The sequence below is a fragment of the Strongylocentrotus purpuratus genome, unplaced genomic scaffold (genome assembly GCF_000002235.5).
Source record: "Strongylocentrotus purpuratus isolate Spur 01 unplaced genomic scaffold, Spur_5.0 spur5_scaffold_12, whole genome shotgun sequence".
NCBI classification, from domain to species: Eukaryota; Metazoa; Echinodermata; class Echinoidea; order Camarodonta; family Strongylocentrotidae; genus Strongylocentrotus; species Strongylocentrotus purpuratus.
The window spans coordinates 23430602-23453063 of NW_022145597.1; the positions used below are offsets into that span (position 1 = coordinate 23430602).

General features: G+C 40.5%; 1 protein-coding gene across 6 annotated transcripts in view; it reads right to left on the reverse strand.

Annotated features, from left to right (window-relative positions):
- Window positions 1-22462, reverse strand: part of LOC588437 (transmembrane 9 superfamily member 2) — a 33373-nt gene that overhangs the window by 8200 nt on the left and 2711 nt on the right. The window contains exons 1-15 of one of the 6 annotated variants that reach the window (XM_030982158.1): window positions 22063-22172; window positions 21612-21848; window positions 20881-21010; window positions 19359-19477; window positions 17353-17479; window positions 16642-16721; window positions 15749-15851; window positions 14088-14220; window positions 13135-13254; window positions 12236-12450; window positions 11414-11565; window positions 10674-10785; window positions 9786-9957; window positions 3314-3409; window positions 2525-3016 (exon numbers count right to left, since the gene is read on the reverse strand). In XM_030982158.1, coding sequence (XP_030838018.1) covers window positions 2736-3016; window positions 3314-3409; window positions 9786-9957; window positions 10674-10785; window positions 11414-11565; window positions 12236-12450; window positions 13135-13254; window positions 14088-14220; window positions 15749-15851; window positions 16642-16721; window positions 17353-17479; window positions 19359-19477; window positions 20881-21010; window positions 21612-21848; window positions 22063-22157 — 2172 coding nt within the window. In that variant the 5' untranslated portion in view covers window positions 22158-22172 and the 3' untranslated portion in view covers window positions 2525-2735. Of the gene's footprint in view, window positions 1-2524; window positions 3017-3313; window positions 3410-9785; window positions 9958-10673; window positions 10786-11413; window positions 11566-12235; window positions 12451-13134; window positions 13255-14087; window positions 14221-15748; window positions 15852-16641; window positions 16722-17352; window positions 17480-19358; window positions 19478-20880; window positions 21011-21611; window positions 21849-22062; window positions 22173-22462 lie in introns of those variants that run through there. The other 5 variants (XM_030982157.1, XM_030982155.1, XM_030982156.1 and 2 more) reach the window with 5 other exon arrangements.

A 22462-nucleotide genomic window follows, 5' to 3' on the forward strand; every position in this document is an offset into this window, starting at 1 on the left:
CCTCCAAAATAGGTATGAGGGGGGAACATCAGTTCAATTCCGGGAACTCAGGGAGGTTGCCATTAGGAGGGAGCAGCGGGAGGAGGCCCGTTTCAAGAGTTCCACACGAACAGTGCACCAGATGGCCCTCCAGTCACAGCTACAAACACAGACGAACCAGCCAGATGTAGTAGAGATGATGCGGGCAGTAAAGGAACTGGCCGATCGAGTCGTCGGAGCAGTTAGCGACCTAGCAACATCGCTGAAACCACCCTTGACTCGCAATGCAGAGAATGTACAATGCTTCAATTGTAGCGGTTGGGGACATTATGCTCGGGAATGTCCACATAAGAGACAAGGACTTCAAGATACCAGGGCTCGTCAAGACAGGGAACAGGGCCCCCAGTATTCAGAGCAATATAGACGTTGGGCACCGAGAGGGGGACCATCTGCACCGCCACCGTTTCCCCATCCCGATGGGTGGGCATCTCATCCTGGGCAACCTTATGGGCAACCACCTGGCGGCTGGGTACAGCAGACCGGACCCTTACCAGTACCTTTGCCCAACCCGGGGGTATGGGTGCCGCCACCAGAAGGACCACCAATTGCCCCATCTTCGATCCCTGTGGAACAGACGCCACGAAACGAAACAGCCCGTCTCAGACAGGAGGGAAGTGTTGCGATATCTGCACGTCAGACAGTGGTGCTTGAAGCACAAAGTACAACTGGAACGAGTGAGGGACCATTTGAAGTGCTTCTAGAGCCAGGAGAATGTAGCGCCTTACCGGTAGGACTAGATATCCAGCCATGTTTCGTTCGGATAGATCAGGAGGCATCCCCCATCGTAATCCGCAATAAGGAAGATGAGATTGTGATCCCAAAGGCTGTCCAACTGGGTGCCCTTTGCGGCAAAGCGTCAGTCGTGCGAGAGATGGAGCAAGATGAACTGTCAGTCGAGAATCATGAGAATCCGGTTGATATGGACTAGACGAGTTTGTATCTTGGAGAACGCACAGATCTAGAGGGTCTTCCGGAGAAACATCGCGAAGTGTTTTCAGCTCGTGGTCAGTATGAGCGCCTGAACCACACTCTGCACAACATGCTGGGATCTCTGCCTGAGAGCAAGAAGCGACGCTGGAATCGTTACCTGCCCTCTTTTGTATATGCCTACAACAGCACTGTCCATGCGAGTACTGGTGTTGAACCCTTATACTTGATGTCAGGGAGAAATGGAAGGCTTCCCCATGGTCTAGTCCTAAGTGGGGAAGGACAACCAGGGCGTCAGAGAAACGTCAAGTCGTATGTCCAGCAACATCAGTCAGAACTGCGAACTGCTAGGCCGATAGCAAGGGCCCCTGATTGAATTTTAGTCATTTTGCTATATATTTTGGTCTTATAGTTTTGATTGATAGCGTTAAAGACGATTATGTTTTTGTTTACAGACAGGAGATGACTTTTTAGCAACAAATTTTATTTTTGGTTTTTGATATTTGCAAAGAAGAAAGATATGCGATAAGATATTGCATACGATTTTTGTATATCATGTACACATGCCTTTTTATGTACTTGTTAAGCTTGTTTTGGGGTCTGGTATGGATCCGTCCAGCATTGGGCCACCCCATTCATTTTTATTGAGGTTCAATTATACTTAATTACCGCTTGTGATCCGTGGTTGACATTCGGACATGAAGCGCTGATTTATAGACATTATGTGCGAATTTAATGGCGATAGATAACATGATTAGTGCATTCCTATTTGAGTTGTAGGTTGGGAGATAACTTTTTGGTGAGACGGTTTATGCTGGGTTTGACGTCTCGACATTAGTAGCAGTCGGTAAATTAGCCATGTTGGGATTTTTATATGTGTTCATATGTATGTATAGTGTATACTGCGTTTGACAAGCTTGCAAAATGACTCTTAAAGGGGACTGCTGTGTAGTGGAAAGATACAGGTAATGGTGCAGTTTAATATAGGTGTTATATCGCCACGTGCTATATTAGTGGCAAGTTTAATTATGTGTTATACGTTTGTTGGTAGTTGATGGCTTGAATATTGTTCCTTCGGTCATCGAGGTCGATGACGTTTTAAGTGGGGAAGGATGTAAAGGGTTAGGAAATTACCCTGTGACCTGTAGAGGGCGGAGTGCTAAGACAAGCCGGCACTCTTTGCTTGGCCCTCTCACAGGATCTGTCTGTCATTGATTTCGAGTTCTCGACCACCTCACACTTTATAGGACAGAATGGGCATTTTGCCGTTGAAAATGGCACACACACCAAATAAAAATTCAAAAATATATATGTAAAAAAATTATTATTAACTCATAGCCTGCCATGAGGCTGCATGCACGCTACCTATTGAGTGCCATGTGCGTGCAAGGGCGCTTTCGTAATAGCAGTTATTGTTCATGTTCATTGGGCTGTGCTGTGTGTTTTGCACTCGCCTTTCATAGAACCATCGCGTTAATCAGATTATCTCCAAAACAACCTGGCACAGTGTGGATTAGCCCTGTGGCACGATAAGAGTTAAAAAAAAAATAAAAAAAAAAAAAATTGTTTTTTGTTTGTTTTGAAAATCCTCCCGTAGACTTTCCAGAGTCTGATGTACGGTCGTTTCTAACACAAGTAAAACCCTCTATTGCAGTGCTACTTTCAGAATCCCTTGGAGAAAACCATGTTTTACTAAAGCACATCATACAACTATCCTGGTATCTGTAGTTTACACATGCCTTCAATTCATCTAGCTTGTTACGCAGAGATCAACAATTTCCCGTCACAATTGATGGAAGAGCAGGCCTAAATTTTCTTTTCCTGAGCCGTGCACGTACATGTACCCCTCCTTTCTTTCCCCGCTTCCTTTTCTTCATTTTTACAGGAATGTCATAATCTTGTCTTACCTTGGAGGCTGTTTCTGATGCTAACGCCATTAATGTATCCTTGGCATAGACGAAAAATGCAATGGCGTGGTAGAGTAGAAACAAGGTCGTTAGAATGAAGTATTCCAGCATACTAGACCAAAATCCAGCCATGGTTGGTGTCACTTTGTTATAATAGTTCACATAATAATAACGTAAGAACAAAAAACTGAAGAAAACCACGAAAATGACGAAAAATTCAACAAAAATGATGAGAAAATATATATATTTTGCTCACAGGATTTTTTCACTTATCAAATTTAGTAATTGTTCTTTGAAATTGTATGGCTATATGAAGGAGAATGTGGTATTCTACCCATTATTTCAAGTAAGAAAACAGTTATTAATAGCTATAGGTAGTGCAAAATTAAATTACAATACCATCTCATGTGAAATTCTTTTCTTTTTATGGTAAACATTACTGTCAATTTCTTGCGGAGAAGATATACTTTTGATCTGGTTGAGTGAGCCATAGATCTTGGTGACAAACAAGAAGCAAGCAAAGAATCCCATGGTACCTGTGAAAGTAAAAAAATAAAAGGAAAGAATTGTAAAGATTGTGGCACATTTCTATATAACAGATTGAAGGGCTAATACAACATTAATGGCACAATGATATGAATGAAAATAGGAGGGGGGGGGGGGTGTAAAGTGTTGTACACTAATTATGATTTATAATAAGAGTCTTCTTGAGGCTGGATTTTGTAGAACTCAAATATGAACAACTTGTTGTATTTATTAGATGTATGTGAAGCCGCATTACAATCTGCGGTAGCAATAATCATGGGCATATGATATAGGTCATTTGTTGAACATACATGTAGATATAAAATGATATCATATCACAATCCCTCTTCTCAATGAAAACTTAATTTCATATTTAGATCCATACTGTTTAAAATATCTTTTTAAAATTCTTTGCTTAAGAAATTAAACTTGTGCTAATATGAACTTACAATTTCGTCCCTTTCTTTGTTTGTTTGTTGTTGTTTTTTTCCAAAAACAATTTGAAAATTCTATCACATTTGTTTTTCATTTGAATGCGAATTGTTTGCTTATTTATCTAAAATGTTTTGATCAGACTTCAGTTATCATCTTGCTTTATAATGCAATAAACTTAATTAATAAACAAAACATGACATATTCAATATGTCTCTTTAAATCTAACTACTCAAAACCTTGTAAACATTGTTAAAGAAAGCAAAAGACAACAATTATTTAAATTATCTCCAACCATATCAATATTTTACATATCGTATCTCTCTGGTTTCTTAATAGTACGACCTGATCTGGTGGTGTATGGTTGGTGGTGATTCGATGGTGTGTCTGGTTTGCTTTGTGTTTGTTCTGTTTGTGCATTCTGCTGGTCGTGTACATCATTTTGTCTATCACTAGCATGTTGACGGTTTTGTTCCATGCTGTCCCTCTCTTGGGTTGGTTTGATGTGCCTACGATTTCGTCGTAGAGTGTAACCTGATGATGTCTCTACTTCATATGACCTTGGTTCTGGTCTCCTGTTTGTGATCTTTCCTCTGTCCCATCTACCAGTCTCTTGATTTTGGATTCTGACTTCTTGTCCTTTGTGTAGTGGGGGAAGGTTGGTAGCGTGCTTGTCGTCAAAGTATTTCTTTTGGTCATCCTGCCTGGTCTGCAGTCTCTGGTAGATGTCATCCTTTTGGGGTGACTGGTTCCGAATCCTGGTCGGTATGTTGGTTTGGATCTTCCTCCCCAGTAACAGCTCTGCTGGAGATGGTAGATGGCTGTCCAATGGAGTGGCTCTCAGGCATTGCAATGCCTTGTTGACGCCTATGTTATCTCTCTTAGCTTTCTTCATGGTGTTCTTGACAGTTTGTACTTGCCTCTCTATAAATCCATTGGATTGTGGATATCTCGGGCTTGAGGTTACATGTTGGAAATTCCAGTCTCTGGCAAACTCTACGAATATGGCACTATTGTATTGAGGTCCATTGTCGCTCATTAGTCTCTCGGGGGTTCCTTGTTCAGAGAAGATTTCCTTAAGCAGTCTGACGACAGCACTACTTGTTGCTTGCTGTGGTAACTGCTTTACAATTGGATACTTTGAGAATACGTCAGCAACAAGAAGGTACTCTCTTCCATCAAGTGTGAAGAGGTCAGTTGTGACAAATTGCCAAGGTCTGACAGGAATTTCATGTGGCTGCAGAGTCTCTGATGGCAGGGAGTTCCCATATTCTTGACATACAGAACATTTCCGTACCATCATCTCGATCTCCTGATTTATGCCATTCCAGAAGATACAGCTCTTTGCTCTCAGTTGGCATTTGATGATGCCTTGATGTCCCTCATGTAGCTTGTTCAGGTATTCCTTTGTCAGGCATTTGGGGATGACAATTCTTGAACCTTTCAGGATAATCCCGTCTTCAATGGACATCTCGTCCCTGTATGGCCAGTATTTGATCAGGCTTTTGTCAAGTTTACGCCTTTCTTCTGGCCATCCCTCTAGGATTACATCTCTCAGGATGCAAAGTTCACAGTCCTCTGATGTTGCGGTGCGGATCTCCAGTAGCTTCTTGTCTGAGAACATTACAAAGTCAACTTTCATGTGCATTTCAGGAGACTCAGGAGGCAGAGGATTGAGTCTTGACATGGCATCAGACAGAAGCATCTCCTTTCCAGGTTTATATTTCACTGTCATGTCATACCCTTGGAGTCTGAGCAGTAGTCTTTGTAGTCTTGGGGGTGCAGCTCCAAGGTTCTTGAGAGTGATCATCTCTAGTGGTTTGTGATCCGAGAGGATAGTGAAACTTCTGCCGAAGACGAACGTGTGAAACTTTTCACATGCGTAGACAACTGCTAGCATCTCTCTCTCAATGTTAGCGTATCGCTGCTCGGTGTCTGTGAGGGACTTTGAGGCAAACGCTATTGGTCTCCCTTCCTGTGTGAGGGCTGCTCCAACGCCTTTCATCGATGCATCTACTTCTAGGACAACAGGTTTCTTTGGATCAAAGTAAGCAAGTGTGGTCTCCTTGCAGATCATATCTTTGATGGTCTCAAACACCTTCTGATGTGAATCAGTCCAGCTATATATCACATCTTTCTTCACAAGTTCCCGAAGTGGTGCAGTCAGTGAGGCAAGTCTTGGAATGAATGGTGACATGTAGGTCACAATGCCTAGGAACTCTCGGAGTTCTGTCACGTTCTGTGGTGCGTTCAGGGCTGATATGGCTGCTGTCTTCTGTGGGTCTGGTTGCACTCCATCTTTGCTGAAGACAAGGCCATAGAATCTCACTCGGTCTTGCTTGATGTGGCATTTGTTCCAGTTCAGGACGAGTCCATGCTCCTTTGCGACGCGCATCAGATTGTGTAAGTTGGCGTCATGTTCCACTGCCGTCTTTCCTACGACTGCTATGTCATCGGCCATTCCTATGACTCCAGGACATTTCTCTAGTATTTGATTCATTCGTTGCTGGAACACGTCCTGAGAAACGCACAAGCCAAAAGGTAGTCTTTTGAAACGGTAACGACCAAAGGGACTATTGAAGGTCGTCAAATGGCTTGATTCTTCATCTAGCTGTATAGCCCAATATCCATGTCTGGCATCCAGGGTACTGAACACTGTTGCTCCTTCAAACTGGTGTCGGACTTCTTCAATGGTTGGCATCGGCATATGGCTTCTCTTGATTGCCTTATTTAAGTCTTTTGGGTCAAGGCAAATTCTCCATCTTCCATTGGGCTTCTGGGTGTATGCCAAGCTTGATACCCAGTCTGTTGGCTTAGTGACACTTTCTATCACTTCAAGACTCTCCATCTCATCAAGTTCTTTCTTGATGTCATCCTTTATGCCTATCGGGCATCGTCGAACTGCATGTATCACAGGAGCCGCATCTTTGTCGATCACGATGTGGTATTTCCCATCAAATTTTCCGATTCCATCAAATCTATCGGGATACAAAGTCTTCAAATGCTCTCTATCTTTGATGGGACTATCATGGCTCTCCATCAGACTGCAATTCAAGACTACTAATCCTAGATCCAGGCACAACTCAAGTCCAAGGATGGCCGGTCTTTGAGTCTTCACCACAAAGAATTCTGCATCTGCTTGTCTGTCCTGGTGGTTACAGCTCAGCGTATGTAGGCCTACTTGTGGAATAACACTCTTTTCACCATAGCCTGTTATCGTTATCGGTGACTTTCTTAGCTTTCCTGTGATAGGTTCCCCATTAGAGTCCACGCGATCAGGGTACATCTTCTGGTAAATGCGTAATGGAAGAATATTCCCTTCAGATCCTGTATCAACTTTGGCTTTTAGAGTCGCTGGTCCTCTTCCGATCTCAACTCCGATCACAGCGAAGGCTTCGTTCTTTCTGATCTGGTCTACACAGATGGTCTCAAACCGCATGTCGTCAGTTTCTTCTGTTTCTTCCTCTTCTTTCATCTCATGGAGTCTCTTTGATCTCTGTGCTTGCGACCTTTTCGGATATGTCTTTGTAGCTTCTTGTTTCCTTTGCCACTGCTGTTTAGATTCTTGTTCCTGTTTCTTCAGTCGGCAGCATTTCTCCCAGTGATTCATTTTATCACAGTTTCTGCATTTGGTGCCATAAGCAGGGCACTTCCTCGGTGGATGGTTCAGTCCACAGAATGAGCACTGTTTCTTCCTTTGGATATGTTGCTTCGTCATATCAACGTTGACGGCTTGACCATGAAGGAGTCTCATATCCGCCTCAGTTGCCTCCTGGGTTCTGGCGATGTCCAAAGCTGTATTTAACGTCAGTTTCTCATCCTTGGCCAACAATGTTTGCTGTACCTTCTTGCTTGAGGTGCCAATGACGATCTGTTCTATGAGGCGACCTTCAAGTTCAATGTCCGCAAACTTGCATTTTTGTGCTTGTATTTTGCATCTGGCCATGAAGTCGTCTATGGCTTCGGCTGGTTCCTGTGCCAATTTCTGCAGCTGAAATCTTGCCAGACGGAAATTGGTCTTTGGTTCGAAATGTTTTATGAAAGCTTCGAAGACCTCAGCTGGGGTCTTGAAGTCCTTTCCCCAGGATTTGTGAATCCTGATACCCTCTTGACCCAGCCACAACATGATGTATGTACATTTCTCTTGGTCAGACTTCTTGTTAAGCGGCCCTGAAAATATCAACTCACAATAGTATTGAAAATTTCTAAATTCAGTCGGCAAATCTTTGGATGCCCAATCCATGCAGGGTGGGTTGATTCCTGTCATCTCTCCCATGTTGTTTGTTTGTGTGTGTGACTTTGTAACAGCCAATAAAATCTAATATAGCCTAGAAGTCTAAGTCACATAAAAAAAAAAACTACTACTAGTCATATTCAGCCTTATACATAAAGGAGTAAGGTCATATAGTGTGCCTTATCCTAATATACAAATAGGAGTAGGGTTACATTAAAATTCACACCCTATCCTGTGTTATCAATACTGCAATGAGACAAAATATCTATGGCATTCGTTATACTGCATCGCAACAAACATCATCAATAATACAATTCCAAAGCAATTTATTCCTTTGCCAGTCCAACTCTTCCATGTCTCTATTAAATATAAGCCGGCCCTTCAATACCTATCCATGGATTTACTCACATTAAATGATCATGGTCAGGTTGGTGATTCAACCATTCTATTCAAACATGTGCAAATAATGAATTCAGCAAAGCGTCCATTATTTCAAAATGTTGAATCTTGATTAAAATCTAGTGTCTCTCAGTTCAAGTTCATATCTTATTCCACGGAGATCTGTATTCCCAGGTTTCACTCTCATAGGTCTATAGTATGTGGGTGTCGATCGAGGTGTCCAGCTCCAGCGACGTCGTCGATCCTCCCGATGAGCTCCGAGTCCGTGTGGCTCAGTTCCAAACCAAAATGCAGGGCTGGGAGTAGACCTCTATAGCGCCCTAGCTGTACTGTACTGTTCCCGGTCGAGCCTCTAGGCTCTGCTCCTGGCGAGCCTCTAGGCTCTGGTTCTGCCTCCGCATCAAGCTGGTCCTGAATGTAGGGCAAATAATCACTTCTCGATCAGTGCTGTGCTATCGGACGGTAGGCTCACTCGGTCTCAGTTCGTATGGGGTTTAAAATCTCATATTTGCGACTCACCAAATAATCAGTGTCGTTTTCTGCAGTACTCAAACGTCCCTCAAATATATCGCTGACCTGTTCAGAGCTTCACCTTTCTCAGTTCAAAATTCATCTCAGCGGAATATCAGTCCAAAATCGTTGTAGATGAAAACTAACTTGCTCAAATCGCGAAGTTTCCGTCATTCACAATGTAAACAATCGACTCACACTGTTCAGTTCAAAATTCCTCCGCGGTTAGCGCGCGTAATTTTTCGTACGTGCTAGTCAGTTCCATACCGCATATACACACGAGCCAAATTAGCACAGGGGGTCGATGCGCGTAAACGAAATCCCAACCTAGGCCTGGCCGGTAAACGGTGCTTAAATTGTCCATAGAATCCAAATCCGGGCTCCACCTGCACTCAAAATGGTCTAGCAAAGTCCTGGCACCGCTGCCACCATGTAAAGTGTTGTACACTAATTATGATTTATAATAAGAGTCTTCTTGAGGCTGGATTTTGTAGAACTCAAATATGAACAACTTGTTGTATTTATTAGATGTATGTGAAGCCGCATTACAATCTGCGGTAGCAATAATCATGGGCATATGATATAGGTCATTTGTTGAACATACATGTAGATATAAAATGATATCATATCACAGGGGGGGGGGATGAGAGGACTGATCGACACATGTGGTTTCTTTTGCTGCAGCAGTTTTTTTGAGGAAGTTTACCACATGTGAGAATGAGGCTTCAGGGGGAGGGGGTAAGCATCACTGTAGACAGGTGGCCTTTCTAGAGAGGTGGGCACTGTAGAGGGGTTCGGAATGTTACACTTACCACAGAAGAGGAAGAAGAGGATAACCATGATGATTGTGTATCCAAAGTAGAGGACAGTGCTGGCCCAGCCGTGCATGGTCAGTTTGGAGGCAAAGTAGTGAATGCAGTAGATGAAGAAGTAGATGGCAGTGAAACCGCTCGTCACGAAAGAGCGCCACCACCAGTGATAGTTCTTGAACAAAAAAAAAACAAGGCAGCAAACATTTAAAAGCAGATAGGCGACATTAAACTTAGCTGTGGGACACATTCAAATCAGACTGACCATTTCTGATGTATCATTTTTTTTGTTACTAGTTTGCAGGCACAGGCCCTAGTTTGGCATACTAACACAATTCCATAAAGCACTGGCTGTGAAAGCAGCAGCTACTGTACATGGCCTACAGAGGGCAGTAGACAGTGATTTCCTTGTGACCTTTGAACTCATGACCCCAAAAATTAATCAGTTCATTGGCTCTGCAAAATACATACATGACCTACGTTTAGCAGGAATCCATCAATCGGTTCTGGTGATAACGCAATCACGAGAACAGGACGTACAGACGGATATACAACCCGAAAACTTAATGCCTCCGGCTACTTCGTTGCGGAGGCATAAAAATGTGCTTGCAAACTACTTTTTTATATTGACATGTTCTAATTTGACTTCACTATTTACACATTCTGGGAAATAGAAGTCATTGGCTCACAGTACTTATCTCCATAAAGTCTCCACTGAGCATTTTCCCCCTACAAAAAGAGAGAAGGAAAGAGAAAGAGAGAGATAGAAATATGGAAAGACAGAGAAAGAAAAACAGTAAAAAAATAGGGGAAAGTAATAAGAAAGAATAGGAGAGGAAAGAGGGCGACAGAGATAGACAGATAGAGAGAGAATGAAAGAAAGGACCTTACCTCGGCACGTAAATGGAAATAGCAAAGGATAATGGTTGCTTCAGAGCAAGTGATGACCAAGATAATAGCCACCAAGGACAGGAAACCAAACATGTAATAGACTTGGTGGGACCTGGTATTAGAGAAAATAACAAAATAAAGTAACGCATTATGGGTTCAGAGTTTTTATTGGTCTTAAAGGTATTACAAAGTTTTGGTATGGGTTCTTGAATTTGGTTCAAATCAACATTTTGGAAGCATAATTTTAAGCATTTTACAATATTCAATGATCCTTGTCGCGGTTGAAATCGAGTCTAAAGTGATGAAATTGTAAATAATAAACTCTTTACCGGTATGTTGTATATTTCCCACTCAAGACTGATATTACTTTAGCTTTAAAACAATTTTTCTTGACTGCAATCGACTGATTAGCTATTCCGGTTTGGAAATTGCATATTCTGAGATTTTCATGGTTGCAACTACCATGGAATGGCCTTAGGCGAGATTTCAAATATTTGAAACTTACCGGGAGCACCAGTAAATTTTTGATTATTCAATTTCTCGATCTGATCTGAATAAGATATTTTCATTACTCTGTATGATAGAAATTTAAATGTACAAACCATACTATTCACTTGTATGCAGTAATCTCAGTCGTACTTAAAAGAAAGGTTAACATGAAATTCCTCAAACTATCATCTTTATCCCCCATATAGAGCAAAAACGTTCAATCCATGTTACCATGGTAATGGATAACTTACCAGATGCCATTTAGGATGAAGAAAAGTTGTACGAAGATGCATCCAAAGGGCAGGATACCACCCATGATGATACCTGGGAGAGGGCGGGTGCAGCAAGACCGTTTGGGGATATGACGAGGGATCTCATTGGTGGGTAAAGGGAACTCGATGGGCTGTCAACAAATACAAAGGGTTCATATTTAGAATGTCATGAAATGTTAGAAGTACATGCACGCACTTAAAATTTCATCTTGGTCCTTTGATCTCCAGGATGGCTACCTGAGTGCTAAAAGGGATGGCTGTAGAACTGTGTTTGTACCACAGAAGGTTGAGGATGAAGAAGATACAAAAACTTATGAATAAACTGTTCATGTCTTTTTAGGGTAATTTACTTGTCTGCTTCTTGAAGCCAAAGCCAAAGAGGCACCTATTAACTCATATCCTGCCATAAGGCTGCATGCACGCTACCGTTATAGTGCTTTGTACACGTGAGCGCACTATCGATTGGCTGCTTAATTCATGTGAGCGAGCCACAGCTTAGCTGCTTTAAGCATGCATGCATGCATTTGTAATTATAGCAGTTATTGTTCATGCTCATTGTACTCTGCTGAGTGCTTTGCACGTGCTATTCATTGCACCATCAGATTATCAGATTATCTCACAATAAACTTGGCACGGAGGATTTGTGGCTTGGCACAATGGGGATCAGCCCTGTGGTACTGGGCTGTATTGATTATGGCAGGATAAGAGTTAAGACCAGGAGGTATAGAGAGTAAGAAGCAAAAGGGCAAAAGATAGCTACCTCCTAAGGAAAAAGGTCTTTCTAAAACTATGATCACTAACCCGCTTCAAGCCAAAGTAGGCACCGATGAGGACCAAGGGGGTGGAGACGAAGAACCAGAGAGCCAAGATGGCCACCAAGGTGCTGAAGGGGATGGCTGCAGAGCTGTGCTCATACCACAAGATGAGATTGAGGATGAAGAAGATACCGAAGATAATGCCTGGGATGAGGAAACTGGTAGAGAGGACGTTGGACTTCCAGCGCTCACCACCAAATGCTGTAAAATAGGAAATTAATAAATGATAAGAGGGGCGGAACGACATGGCTATCTATCTGGCTGGAAATGCTAGTATTATATAGTTTTAATGAGCAAGTTCACACTTTGCAATTTCTCTAATACCGGTAATCACTTTAATTCAGATAGATTGGCCTTTTCATGGCTAATCATTATATAGTTTAAAAGAGCGAGTTCACACTTTGCACTTTCTTTAAGGAGAATTTATTCAGCTAGAGGGTTGACCTTTTGCTTCTTTCCTTGTATTTTGTCTTTTCTCATTCTTTTCTTGTTGTTGTCCAATTGTTATTATCAATTTGGACTCAGGCATACCAGTTGGGTTTTACAAATTTAGCCTGAAAAGATACCTAGAAATACTGGAGCTGCATAAGTCCTGTACAAATTCAAGCCTGAAAAAAAATATGTAAAGAGAAATGAATAGGCCTAAAATCAGGGAAACCCTGAAAAGAGGCATCCCTGTATTGAAGAGGGCAGAAGGAACTTACTCTTGTATATATTCAAGTTGCTCTAACTGTAATTATTAATCTGAACTTGGGGAAACCTGTTGGTTTAACTCATTTAGCCTGAAAAGATACCTGGAAATATTGTACCTACACATGTTCTGTACAATATCAAGACAGAAAAGTGGCCTCCTTGTGAACTCCACAGAGGGCAGAAGTCACTTACTCTTGTATATTCTGGAGGAGACGTATCCAGCAATGAATCCCAACAGGACATAGAGAACCATGACACAGGTCATCAGAGAACCACGGTTGGCAGGTGACAATAATCCCAGACAAGCTAAACCTAGAGAACAAAAAAAGTTATAAATGTATAACAAAAATGCCATACAAGAAAAAAGTGGTGGACTGCACTTGAAGAACAACTTACATTTATATTCAATGATGGTGAACCAAAGAGAACCATATCTCCTTTTTGCTTTTCATTGTTCTGTAATGAAATCAAACTAGTGTCAATATACTATCTGATAACATATTCTTATTCCTGTTTTTATCACTCAGAAACCTGGATGCTGTAATCCAAAGAGTTGTCTTTCTGGGGCCCTGTTTCATAGAGAGTTGGAATAGATTCAAATCAATCGCAACTCAAAATTAATGCAACTGTGTACTTAAAAGATAGGAGTTGCAATTAATTTCAAATTGCTATCGATTCGTATCTATCGCAACTCTTTAGAAGATGGGGCTTAGAGCTTCGGCAGATTCTCTATGTGCAGAGACTTAATTCAAGTATTACTCAGCATAAAACTTTCAAAGCTGGACCACTGGCAAGATTTGTTATGAAAGTTGCTGGTTTTGCAGTATCACAGTAAGTATATAGTTAAATCAATCTTGATGGACACCTCTTTATAAAGTCCTCAATGTCTTCCTTGAGGAATAAATATGTTGTAAGAGTCTGTCTAGAATAACCACTTAGCCAACCGTTTCATGGGTGGTCTTTGCAGACAGGTTTGACTGGATTATTGTTTTTTGGCAATTTCATGTATACTGCTTTCAATAGCAAGGGACAATCAGTACTTAAAGCTACTGAAATCCTGATTGGCCATGAGTAGATTTGTCATAGATTTGAGGCAGTTGTTCTTGATTATATGTTTTATGACACCTATCCGGACCCTAACTTACCAAGTGTGAGGAAGCTTGTAATGATGATCTGGGCCCCGGTTCCTAGGAAGATGGAGAGGAGCATTCCGCCTTTTGGTGGCCTGAACACATCACCATGGACAACCCTCCAGCCAGACTCTTCCTGGGCCTTTTCCTACAGGGACAGAATATATGATAAAGACTTGTTGACGAACATTGAACAACAAGGGATGGACAGGGTTTGAATCCCTACCACAGCTTTGACGTCCTTGGCAAGAGCAGTGGTCTCCTTATCCGGTGACCCGGGTCCATAACCAAGTCGATGTGCTAGTGCACTTTGGTAAGGCATTAATCCTCATCACCAGGTCCCTCAGAGAGGACCTAAAGCCGTGGGCCGTCTGGTTGCTTACTTACAAGTATTTATGCTTTCTTAGCAGTCAGGTAAAATAACAACCACCACCATTAATGTACGATTGCAACACTCGATCCAGATGTAGGAGTACATGCAGGTACCTGGTGGGCTTAAATTCCTTGAACGCACTGAGCACAATAATTGTGGGAACTACATGCAAAGCAATGCAATGATATCCAAAGCCCTTTAGAAGCGCATAGAGGTGTTATATCATAATGTGATATAAGCTATAATATACAAGAATGGATTATTATTATTATTATCATTAATCTTGCAAGCCGGATGTACATCGATCTCATGGACTATCCATTTTTTATAGAGAAAAATCATAATAAAAGAAAAAAATAAAATTTAGGAAAAAGTCAGGGAAAAACAAATACATTGGTAAACAGCTTTAAATCAGGAAATAATCAGGCTCGATTTTACTACACAGACAGTGAGTACGAGTATGGGACTTTTATTGAATGCAGCTACATTTTTCCATCCCCACACACCATTCCTTTGCATGTAAACGAAAAAGATGCAGTGATTTCCTGCATCATGTGTGAAAAAGCGCTAACTCTTATTCTACCAAAATGAATACAGCACAGGGCTAATCCCCATAGTGCCAAGCCACAAATCCCTCCTGTGCCAAGTTCATTTTGAGATAATCTGATGGTGCGATCAATAGCGCATGCGTAGCACTCAGCACAGTACAGTAATAATCAAGAACAATAACTGCTATTACGAATGCGAGCATGCATGCATAAAGCAGCTAAGCTGTGGCTCACTCGCGTGAATTAAGCAGCCAATCGATAGCGCGCTCGCATGTACAAAGCACAATCACGGTAGCGTGCATGCGGCCTTATGGCAGGATATGACTTAATAGTTGGACTCATTGGCTAGTAATCCTATGAGTGGACTAAGTTTAGACAGTTTAAACTTAGTTGGTGCAACTTTGTTTAACCAATTTCAACTTACTTGGCTCCACTTCATTTGTTCCACTTGGCTTAATCATTCATTGAGACGCGAGTGTCAAACCCTTTATTCTGGTCCAATTACTTTTATTCTGTAACAAAATGATTCAATGAAATACATCTTGTCCTGACATATAAATCACAATTCAAACCACAGTGGCATGATTTTGGTTTACTTTGTTACAGAATAAACAGTACTCTTTCCATTTGCAGCCTTTAAAGGGAGACGTCAAGACTAAAATTAATATTTAGCCTGAAAATTGACATCATCATGGTTATGTATCGGACACATCCATCTTGGTTCTGCCTAGTTTTAATGATTCAACCAAACTTACCAGATCCTGTTGATTGTAACGAGAGATATCCTTGTACAGTTTCCTCAGCAGGATCAATAACATACCAGACAAGAACAGGATGACAACCAGGGAGTTCAGAATACTGTAAGGTATGAGAAACAGAATGGTTTAAACAAATGGTACTGGGAAGATGTCTTTGAGCATGTCTTTGTGGATCTTATGGCAGATTAGCCCTGCTAAACAAATTATCCAATGAAGTCTACTACTACTAGTGTCCTCTGCATGATTGTGGCTACCAAACCAGATGGTTACAGGACAATTACCAGGCAGTTCAGTCTTTAATAGGATAGTATCCTCAGCATGATCATAGGTACCAAACCAGGGGGAAGGGAGCGTTTCACAAAACTTGTCATCAGTGACAAATGACAATTTTTGTTATAAGCTACTGAAATCCTTGCTTCTGATTGGTTATCAGCAGATCTGTCATTGAAAAAAGGCTTTGTGAAATGGGTCCCAGATGGGAACAGAGCAATCACCAGGGATTTTATATGTATAATTTGTTTATTTGGATAAAACATAAGAATTCAACCGAGCACTACTGGGGAAAGGTAGCAGCCAACGTTATGCACACATGTTAGTCTTGTACTCTCCTATTCATTTGAAAATGCTCACTTTAAAGGCCCACTGCACTACTTGTAGCTACTTGCACCCTCTATATAACAAACAATGCCTAATCGGTGACCATTGGTCCCCCATGATCCACTTTTTCTTATGTTAACTGAGAGCTGAGTTGATGAGATAACCACCTGTCCAGTGACCTTGCAGGGCACTCTAATCCCTCCTATAAACTACGGCAGATAAGCTTTAATAGGTAACTATTAGTGGCATGTAAAGATGCGTTCAGAAAGCAAAACTATGCATTGTTATCTTACCTGAACCATTGGATGTTGGTGTGTGGCATGGAATCTAGGATGTAATCCCAACGTGATGCCCAATACACATTGGGGCTTGGCTGCATAAAAGCAAGAGAGAACGATTCTGAGGAGTTCTCTGTAGTAGCAATTTAACTGTAACTAATCATTAAAGTCTTTAATTGGCAACACGGTGTGAAATATAAATGTAATATTTCGTGTAGGAAATTGGCAATTTTTTGGGGATCGATTTTGCATACATTGGTTCATTTAATAAACAATTTTTATTTTTTGCGTTGGTGATAGGTATACACTTTAATGCAATGGTTAAGTTCTGGAAAAGATGGACCCCCAAAAAGGTGACATTTTCATTCTTGTAATGTAAGTGCAGAAGAGTATCATAGACAAAATATTCCCTGAAAAAAGATGGCTCCTCAAGTGCCCTCATATTCAAATTATGGCAAGTATAAACAGCTAAAGGTTCAGGACCACAGCATTCATGCCACCTTTTTGTGTAGTCCCATATACACGTTTCTTTGTACGGTGCATGCGACTCTTAGCTGGACTGATCCAATTTCTTATCATTTTGATGAATCCAAAACCTCACAGTATACACCAATAACTATATATGCAACATGATCAACCTTTCCAATCGCTTCCACTCAGTTTCTTTCACAGTGCTATTGCAAGACCAAAGTGTTATCTTGCAACAAATCCAATTTGGGTACTTACTATAAAGTGTACTGAGTAGGAATACGTGATGTCCAGGTCTTTGTTCAAGTCTGATTTTTGGAGTGACATGGGCTCATAATTCAAGCTATTAAGGAAGACGCACTCATCTGGTGTCTTGTGTTTCATACTGGTGAGAGAAAAGGCACAACATTTTTATAACATGCTACAAAATCCTATGAGCTAAATATATATTAAAGTAGCTTGGCGAAGAAATTTCACATAATCACTAAAAATGGGCAAATTATACATGTCAAGATAGCGTAGACCAATATGAAGACACACATTCTGCTCTAAAGTCTTGTGAATATAAATGAAACACGGTAAGAAGCTTTTTCCAAGAACCTTCTCAGAACTTCAATTCCTGGCTTGAACATTTTGTTCGCGCAGTAGGCCGATTATGACGTCCCTGGTTGGGCACGATCGCAATTCCAGGCCTCAAGCTCGCATGTGGTATTTTGCATAGCTATACGTATACATTATCCAGACTTTGCATGCTTCATATCCTGACCAGAAAGTGGAATAACAATCTCTAGAAATCATGTAATTACATATAATATTAAGCAAATTTATGTAATATAATAAGAGGGATGAATCGTGCAATTCGATTTGTCCAAATACCCTTCCGTTCTGTGTAATTTGCTGAGATGTTTTGTATTTGTTCGGTCATCATGCCTTGGCGTGATAGTGATTGCTGTTGATTATATACGGAGACCAGGATGAGTGAATCGCGAGCGTCCTTTTGCATTTGTATGATGTCCTGCAGCTGCAGTTCTATTTATGAATGGTGCATATATGTAATTGATTTTTGCCAAATATAATCTCACATCTAATCATCTTTGTTTTATTATCTGTGAAATTTGCCAAAAAGCCCCACACATCCCGAAAAATTAGAAAATGTCTCGCCCAGTCATGACAGATCGATCGCCAGTTGAGCGGGGCCGGGGGAGCTGAGCGGCAGCTGGCAGCTCAGCCAGCTCGCGCTGATATGCTATCACTTGACCTGCACCAGCATCGACGCCGTCTTCTCCGAATTGTTCTCTTTCTTCCATCTCTCCTAGCTACATCCCCATCATCATCATCATCACTATCACTACCAGTACCACTGTTGTGGAGCTGTGCTCATCAACTTCAAATTCTAAATCGAGTAAAACCTCTTCTTCGAGCTCGGACATTTTGATCAGATATTTAGCGTTCGAGTGGCGTTTGTGTACGTATAATGCATGCAGGCGAGAGTTGTGTGAGAGCTTGAGGATCGCACTCTTGCTCATGTGCCCAACCTCCTACGTCACAAATCGTATGTCACAATAGCGGGCCGATCAAGGGCGGAATAATCGGGTAGTAATTTCACCACTTTTAAAAGCAGATAAGTCAAATCTGTAACAATCTTTGAAAACTAAATATGAACTATTAGAAAGATAGTAACATTAACTTTACAATGATACCAACATTATTAAGGTTAAAAGCCTTTTGAAACCTTCACTCAGCTACTTTAAGACATTTTAAGAGTAAGAAAATGGGTAAACAGATACTTTAAGCAATTAGAGCATTCTGTAAATGGATTTCACAATATACAAGTAAATAAATGCCTAATATTGCAATTTATGTGGAAAATGGGATAGAAATGTGCAGAGTTAAAAAATATAGCTTTTAATAGTCCTAGATACTGGATGTCTTTAGTCAACCATTACATGAAATGGAACTTGATGTGCAAACAATAATATTATCTTTGACAAATCTAATATTATCTGAACATGAAAGCCATTTACAGGGCTCTCACTTAACTTTTTTTCTTGGTTGCAAGCCAGGCATCCTATACAGCTTTTCAGGTTGCCCAATGGCAGTTTAGGTGGTCACAGTGAAAAGGTTTGGTTTAAAGAGGTTTGTGTAATGCCTAAAAATTCACCTTCCCGTATTTCCCTTATTTTGGCTTCAAAGCTCATGAAAATTTCACAGCACATACAAAATGATAATATTATTCTTCAAATAAATTTAAACTCTGTGCTTACCTGAGTGGTTCAAGCTTGGCAGAAACAAGAAGGTTGGTGTCATCAATAAGCGGCTGGTAGAAGATGGTGATGTTGATATGGTTGAAGACGTAGTAGTGTTGTGCCCTCTCGTAATGGGCCTGGTAACGTAATAAGGAGAAGGCCACACATTTGTGCATGCATGTAATAGGAATGATTACAATAATAACAAATGATGAAGATTAAAGGGATCGTTTATAACAATGTTAAATCTGAGATACATGGCCCTACGTGTTATCAGTGTCTGTGATATGGTGTAATATTGAAGCCCTAAAAATAATTGTGCTTCAAGCCTTCAAAATGATCAAGAAGTGCCTAAAAAAAGTTAAAATCTTGGAGTAACCGGTTTTATCATACTCGTTTTCCCAAATTGACTGTAGTGTTATGAAAACCGTTAGACAAATGCAAAATTTGGTTTCGATTTCCAATCATAATTATCTTGATAATTAGACAGGCGATCGGCTTGTAAAAGTCATGGGGTTCCTGACTGACCTAAAGGTTTATAATTATCATTGCAGCATGAGCTACATCAAGCATTTTGTTTCAGAATCTGAGACAAAAAGGAAGAAAAAATGTAGAAAGAAAAAAAGTAGAAAGAAAAAAAAGTAGAAAAAAAAAATGAAGAGTAGGAAAAAGAAAAAGAAGAGAAAAAGGAATAAATAAGATGAAGAGGATAAGGAGAATGAAGAATAGGGGATGAAGTTAGAAGAAGGAAGAGAAGGAAAAAGAAAAGAGGGAGAAGAAGAAGAGTAAGAACCGGGGTGTTGGCTCAGTCAGTAGAGCGTCCGCCTCACAACGGGAGGTCGTGGGTTTGAACCCTGGCCGCGTCATACCAAAAGACGTTAAAAGATGGGAGTTGTTGCTACCTTGTTTGGCGTTCAACAATATCTGGCGCTGCTCAGTGGCTGCCGGGCTCATGATCAATTGGGCAAAAAGAATTTCCGTTTCGGTTTAATACAATTTGGAGTGGACTTTTAGGCTATTATTATTATTATTAGAAGAAGAAGAAGAGTGAGAAGAAGTATAAGAAGAAAGAATAATGACAATAAGATGAAATAATTAATAGAAAGCACATGGAGTCATCAAAGTGATAAGAAATTTGACCCAGTCTTGGTAAAGTTACAAGCACTGTACACAGAAAGATGTATATGGGACTACGCAACACGTGTGCGATATCTATCCGGTCCAAATAGGTATAATAATTTACAAAATGTATCGATTAGTAGGCTTCTCGGCAAAATTTGTATCATCACGTATTAGTCAAAACATATTCTTTCACATGTTTGGTAATAAGAGCTTCCGTTTCATTTTTTAAGAGGGGGGCGTTTCCAAAACTGGTCTTTACCTTTAAATTGTAGATCACACTGCTTTCCAATAAGCCATATCGCTTTCTTCAGCTTAAACAAAATCATCTGTAAACAATAATCAAGTCGGTCTATGCACTTCATATTTTTAAATAAAAACATGTTACATACTGAGAAAAGAAAGAAAGAAAAAGACTTACATCAATGACACAAGCGTCCTTGCGGTTGCCATCTTTATCTACATAACATCCAATGGGAAAACCTGGAGAGCAATATCTTGAGCCAATTAGTACCTCATAACACCACGACACTGGCATGTTGTCAATAATCCTGCAAAGGTGAATAGAACAGAAATGAATAAAATAAAAATAAAAATAACTGTCTGTACAATGTATCTCACCTCTTGTAGGTACATGCATACCAGGTACTAAAACGAGGCAAATTTCAATTTACATGTGCTAGCACTATTAAACATCCTCTTTAAACATTTATCAAATCAGGGGGGTTTCACAAAGATCCTAAGTAGAACTTAACACTAAGTGGGACATAAAAATTATGGACAGCCATTGGAGCCTTAAAATGAAATATATTCAAAAGCAGAAATTCAAGTATTTTAGACTTTTTATAAATTCCACATCCAGAACATGAAATCTCCTTGATGATAGAAAATATGAATGATTTGAATCAACATTTTATGCCTTTTAAAATAACTTTTACAAAATATTTTCAAAGATGCTAATGGCTTTCCATAATTTTTAAGTCCAACTTAGAGTTAAGTTCTACTTAGGATCTTTGTGAAACACCCAACTGGTTGGTAAATTAGTAGTACACTCTATTTTCTCTATTTCTTGATCATTCCAAAAAGTTTCTTTCGCAATTTAATCGTTCGACCAGTACTCAATTCTATCTACATGTATATTGGAAAACTTACCAGTGGTGTTGGTAGTTCAGCTGAATGCCTCGAAGCAAGAAATTGAGCTTGTGCTTCATCTCTGCCTTTTCTGCCTCTTCACCTCCAGCCTTGTAGCTCTTAGTGCAGACCTTCTTACACGTGTTGTTTTTACCAAAGGTGAAGTTATACGGTGAGGAGGTGATACGCTCCCCAAAGACCACCTGACCCAGGTTCTCCGATGGGGAGTACTCTTGCTGGCTCTGGCAGAAGTCATATCTGTTGATAAGATTATTGTGCAGCATAAATAGAAGTTTGGGGCACATCAAACAAAAAGGTTTTGCAATTTGCAAGTTAACAGGTGTGGAGTTGTACATGTTATGCTTACCGGTAGATATAAATGTGATTTGAATACAAGTAGGTAAGGACATAACACTTAGCCAAGCCCAATGCTACATGTACATGTACAGATGTATGTAAAATACTGGCTTACCGGTAATATGTGTACTGAATTGAATACACGACCCATGATGTATATCTGGCTTGCTGTAAGGGCCCTCTAACAAATTGAGGCCATTCTAACCACATGATATTATTACTATTTTGCGTTTGCTTCTGTACCCCACTGATAGAAACAAAGGAGCTGCATCTGGGTTCCGTAACATGTACATGAGCATCTATTTGCTCTTCAGAGCCAAACACCCTTCTTATCTAGATGAAAACAGACCCAGAATAGTATTAAAGGGAAATCCAACCCAAATAGACAACTACTCTAAAAGAAAGCAGACAGATCAGAGAAGCACTGATGAAAGTTTCAATTAAATCTGACTTAATATAAGAAAGCTATGAATTTTTAAAAGTTGTAATCACTACCGGTATACGTATGGGCACTT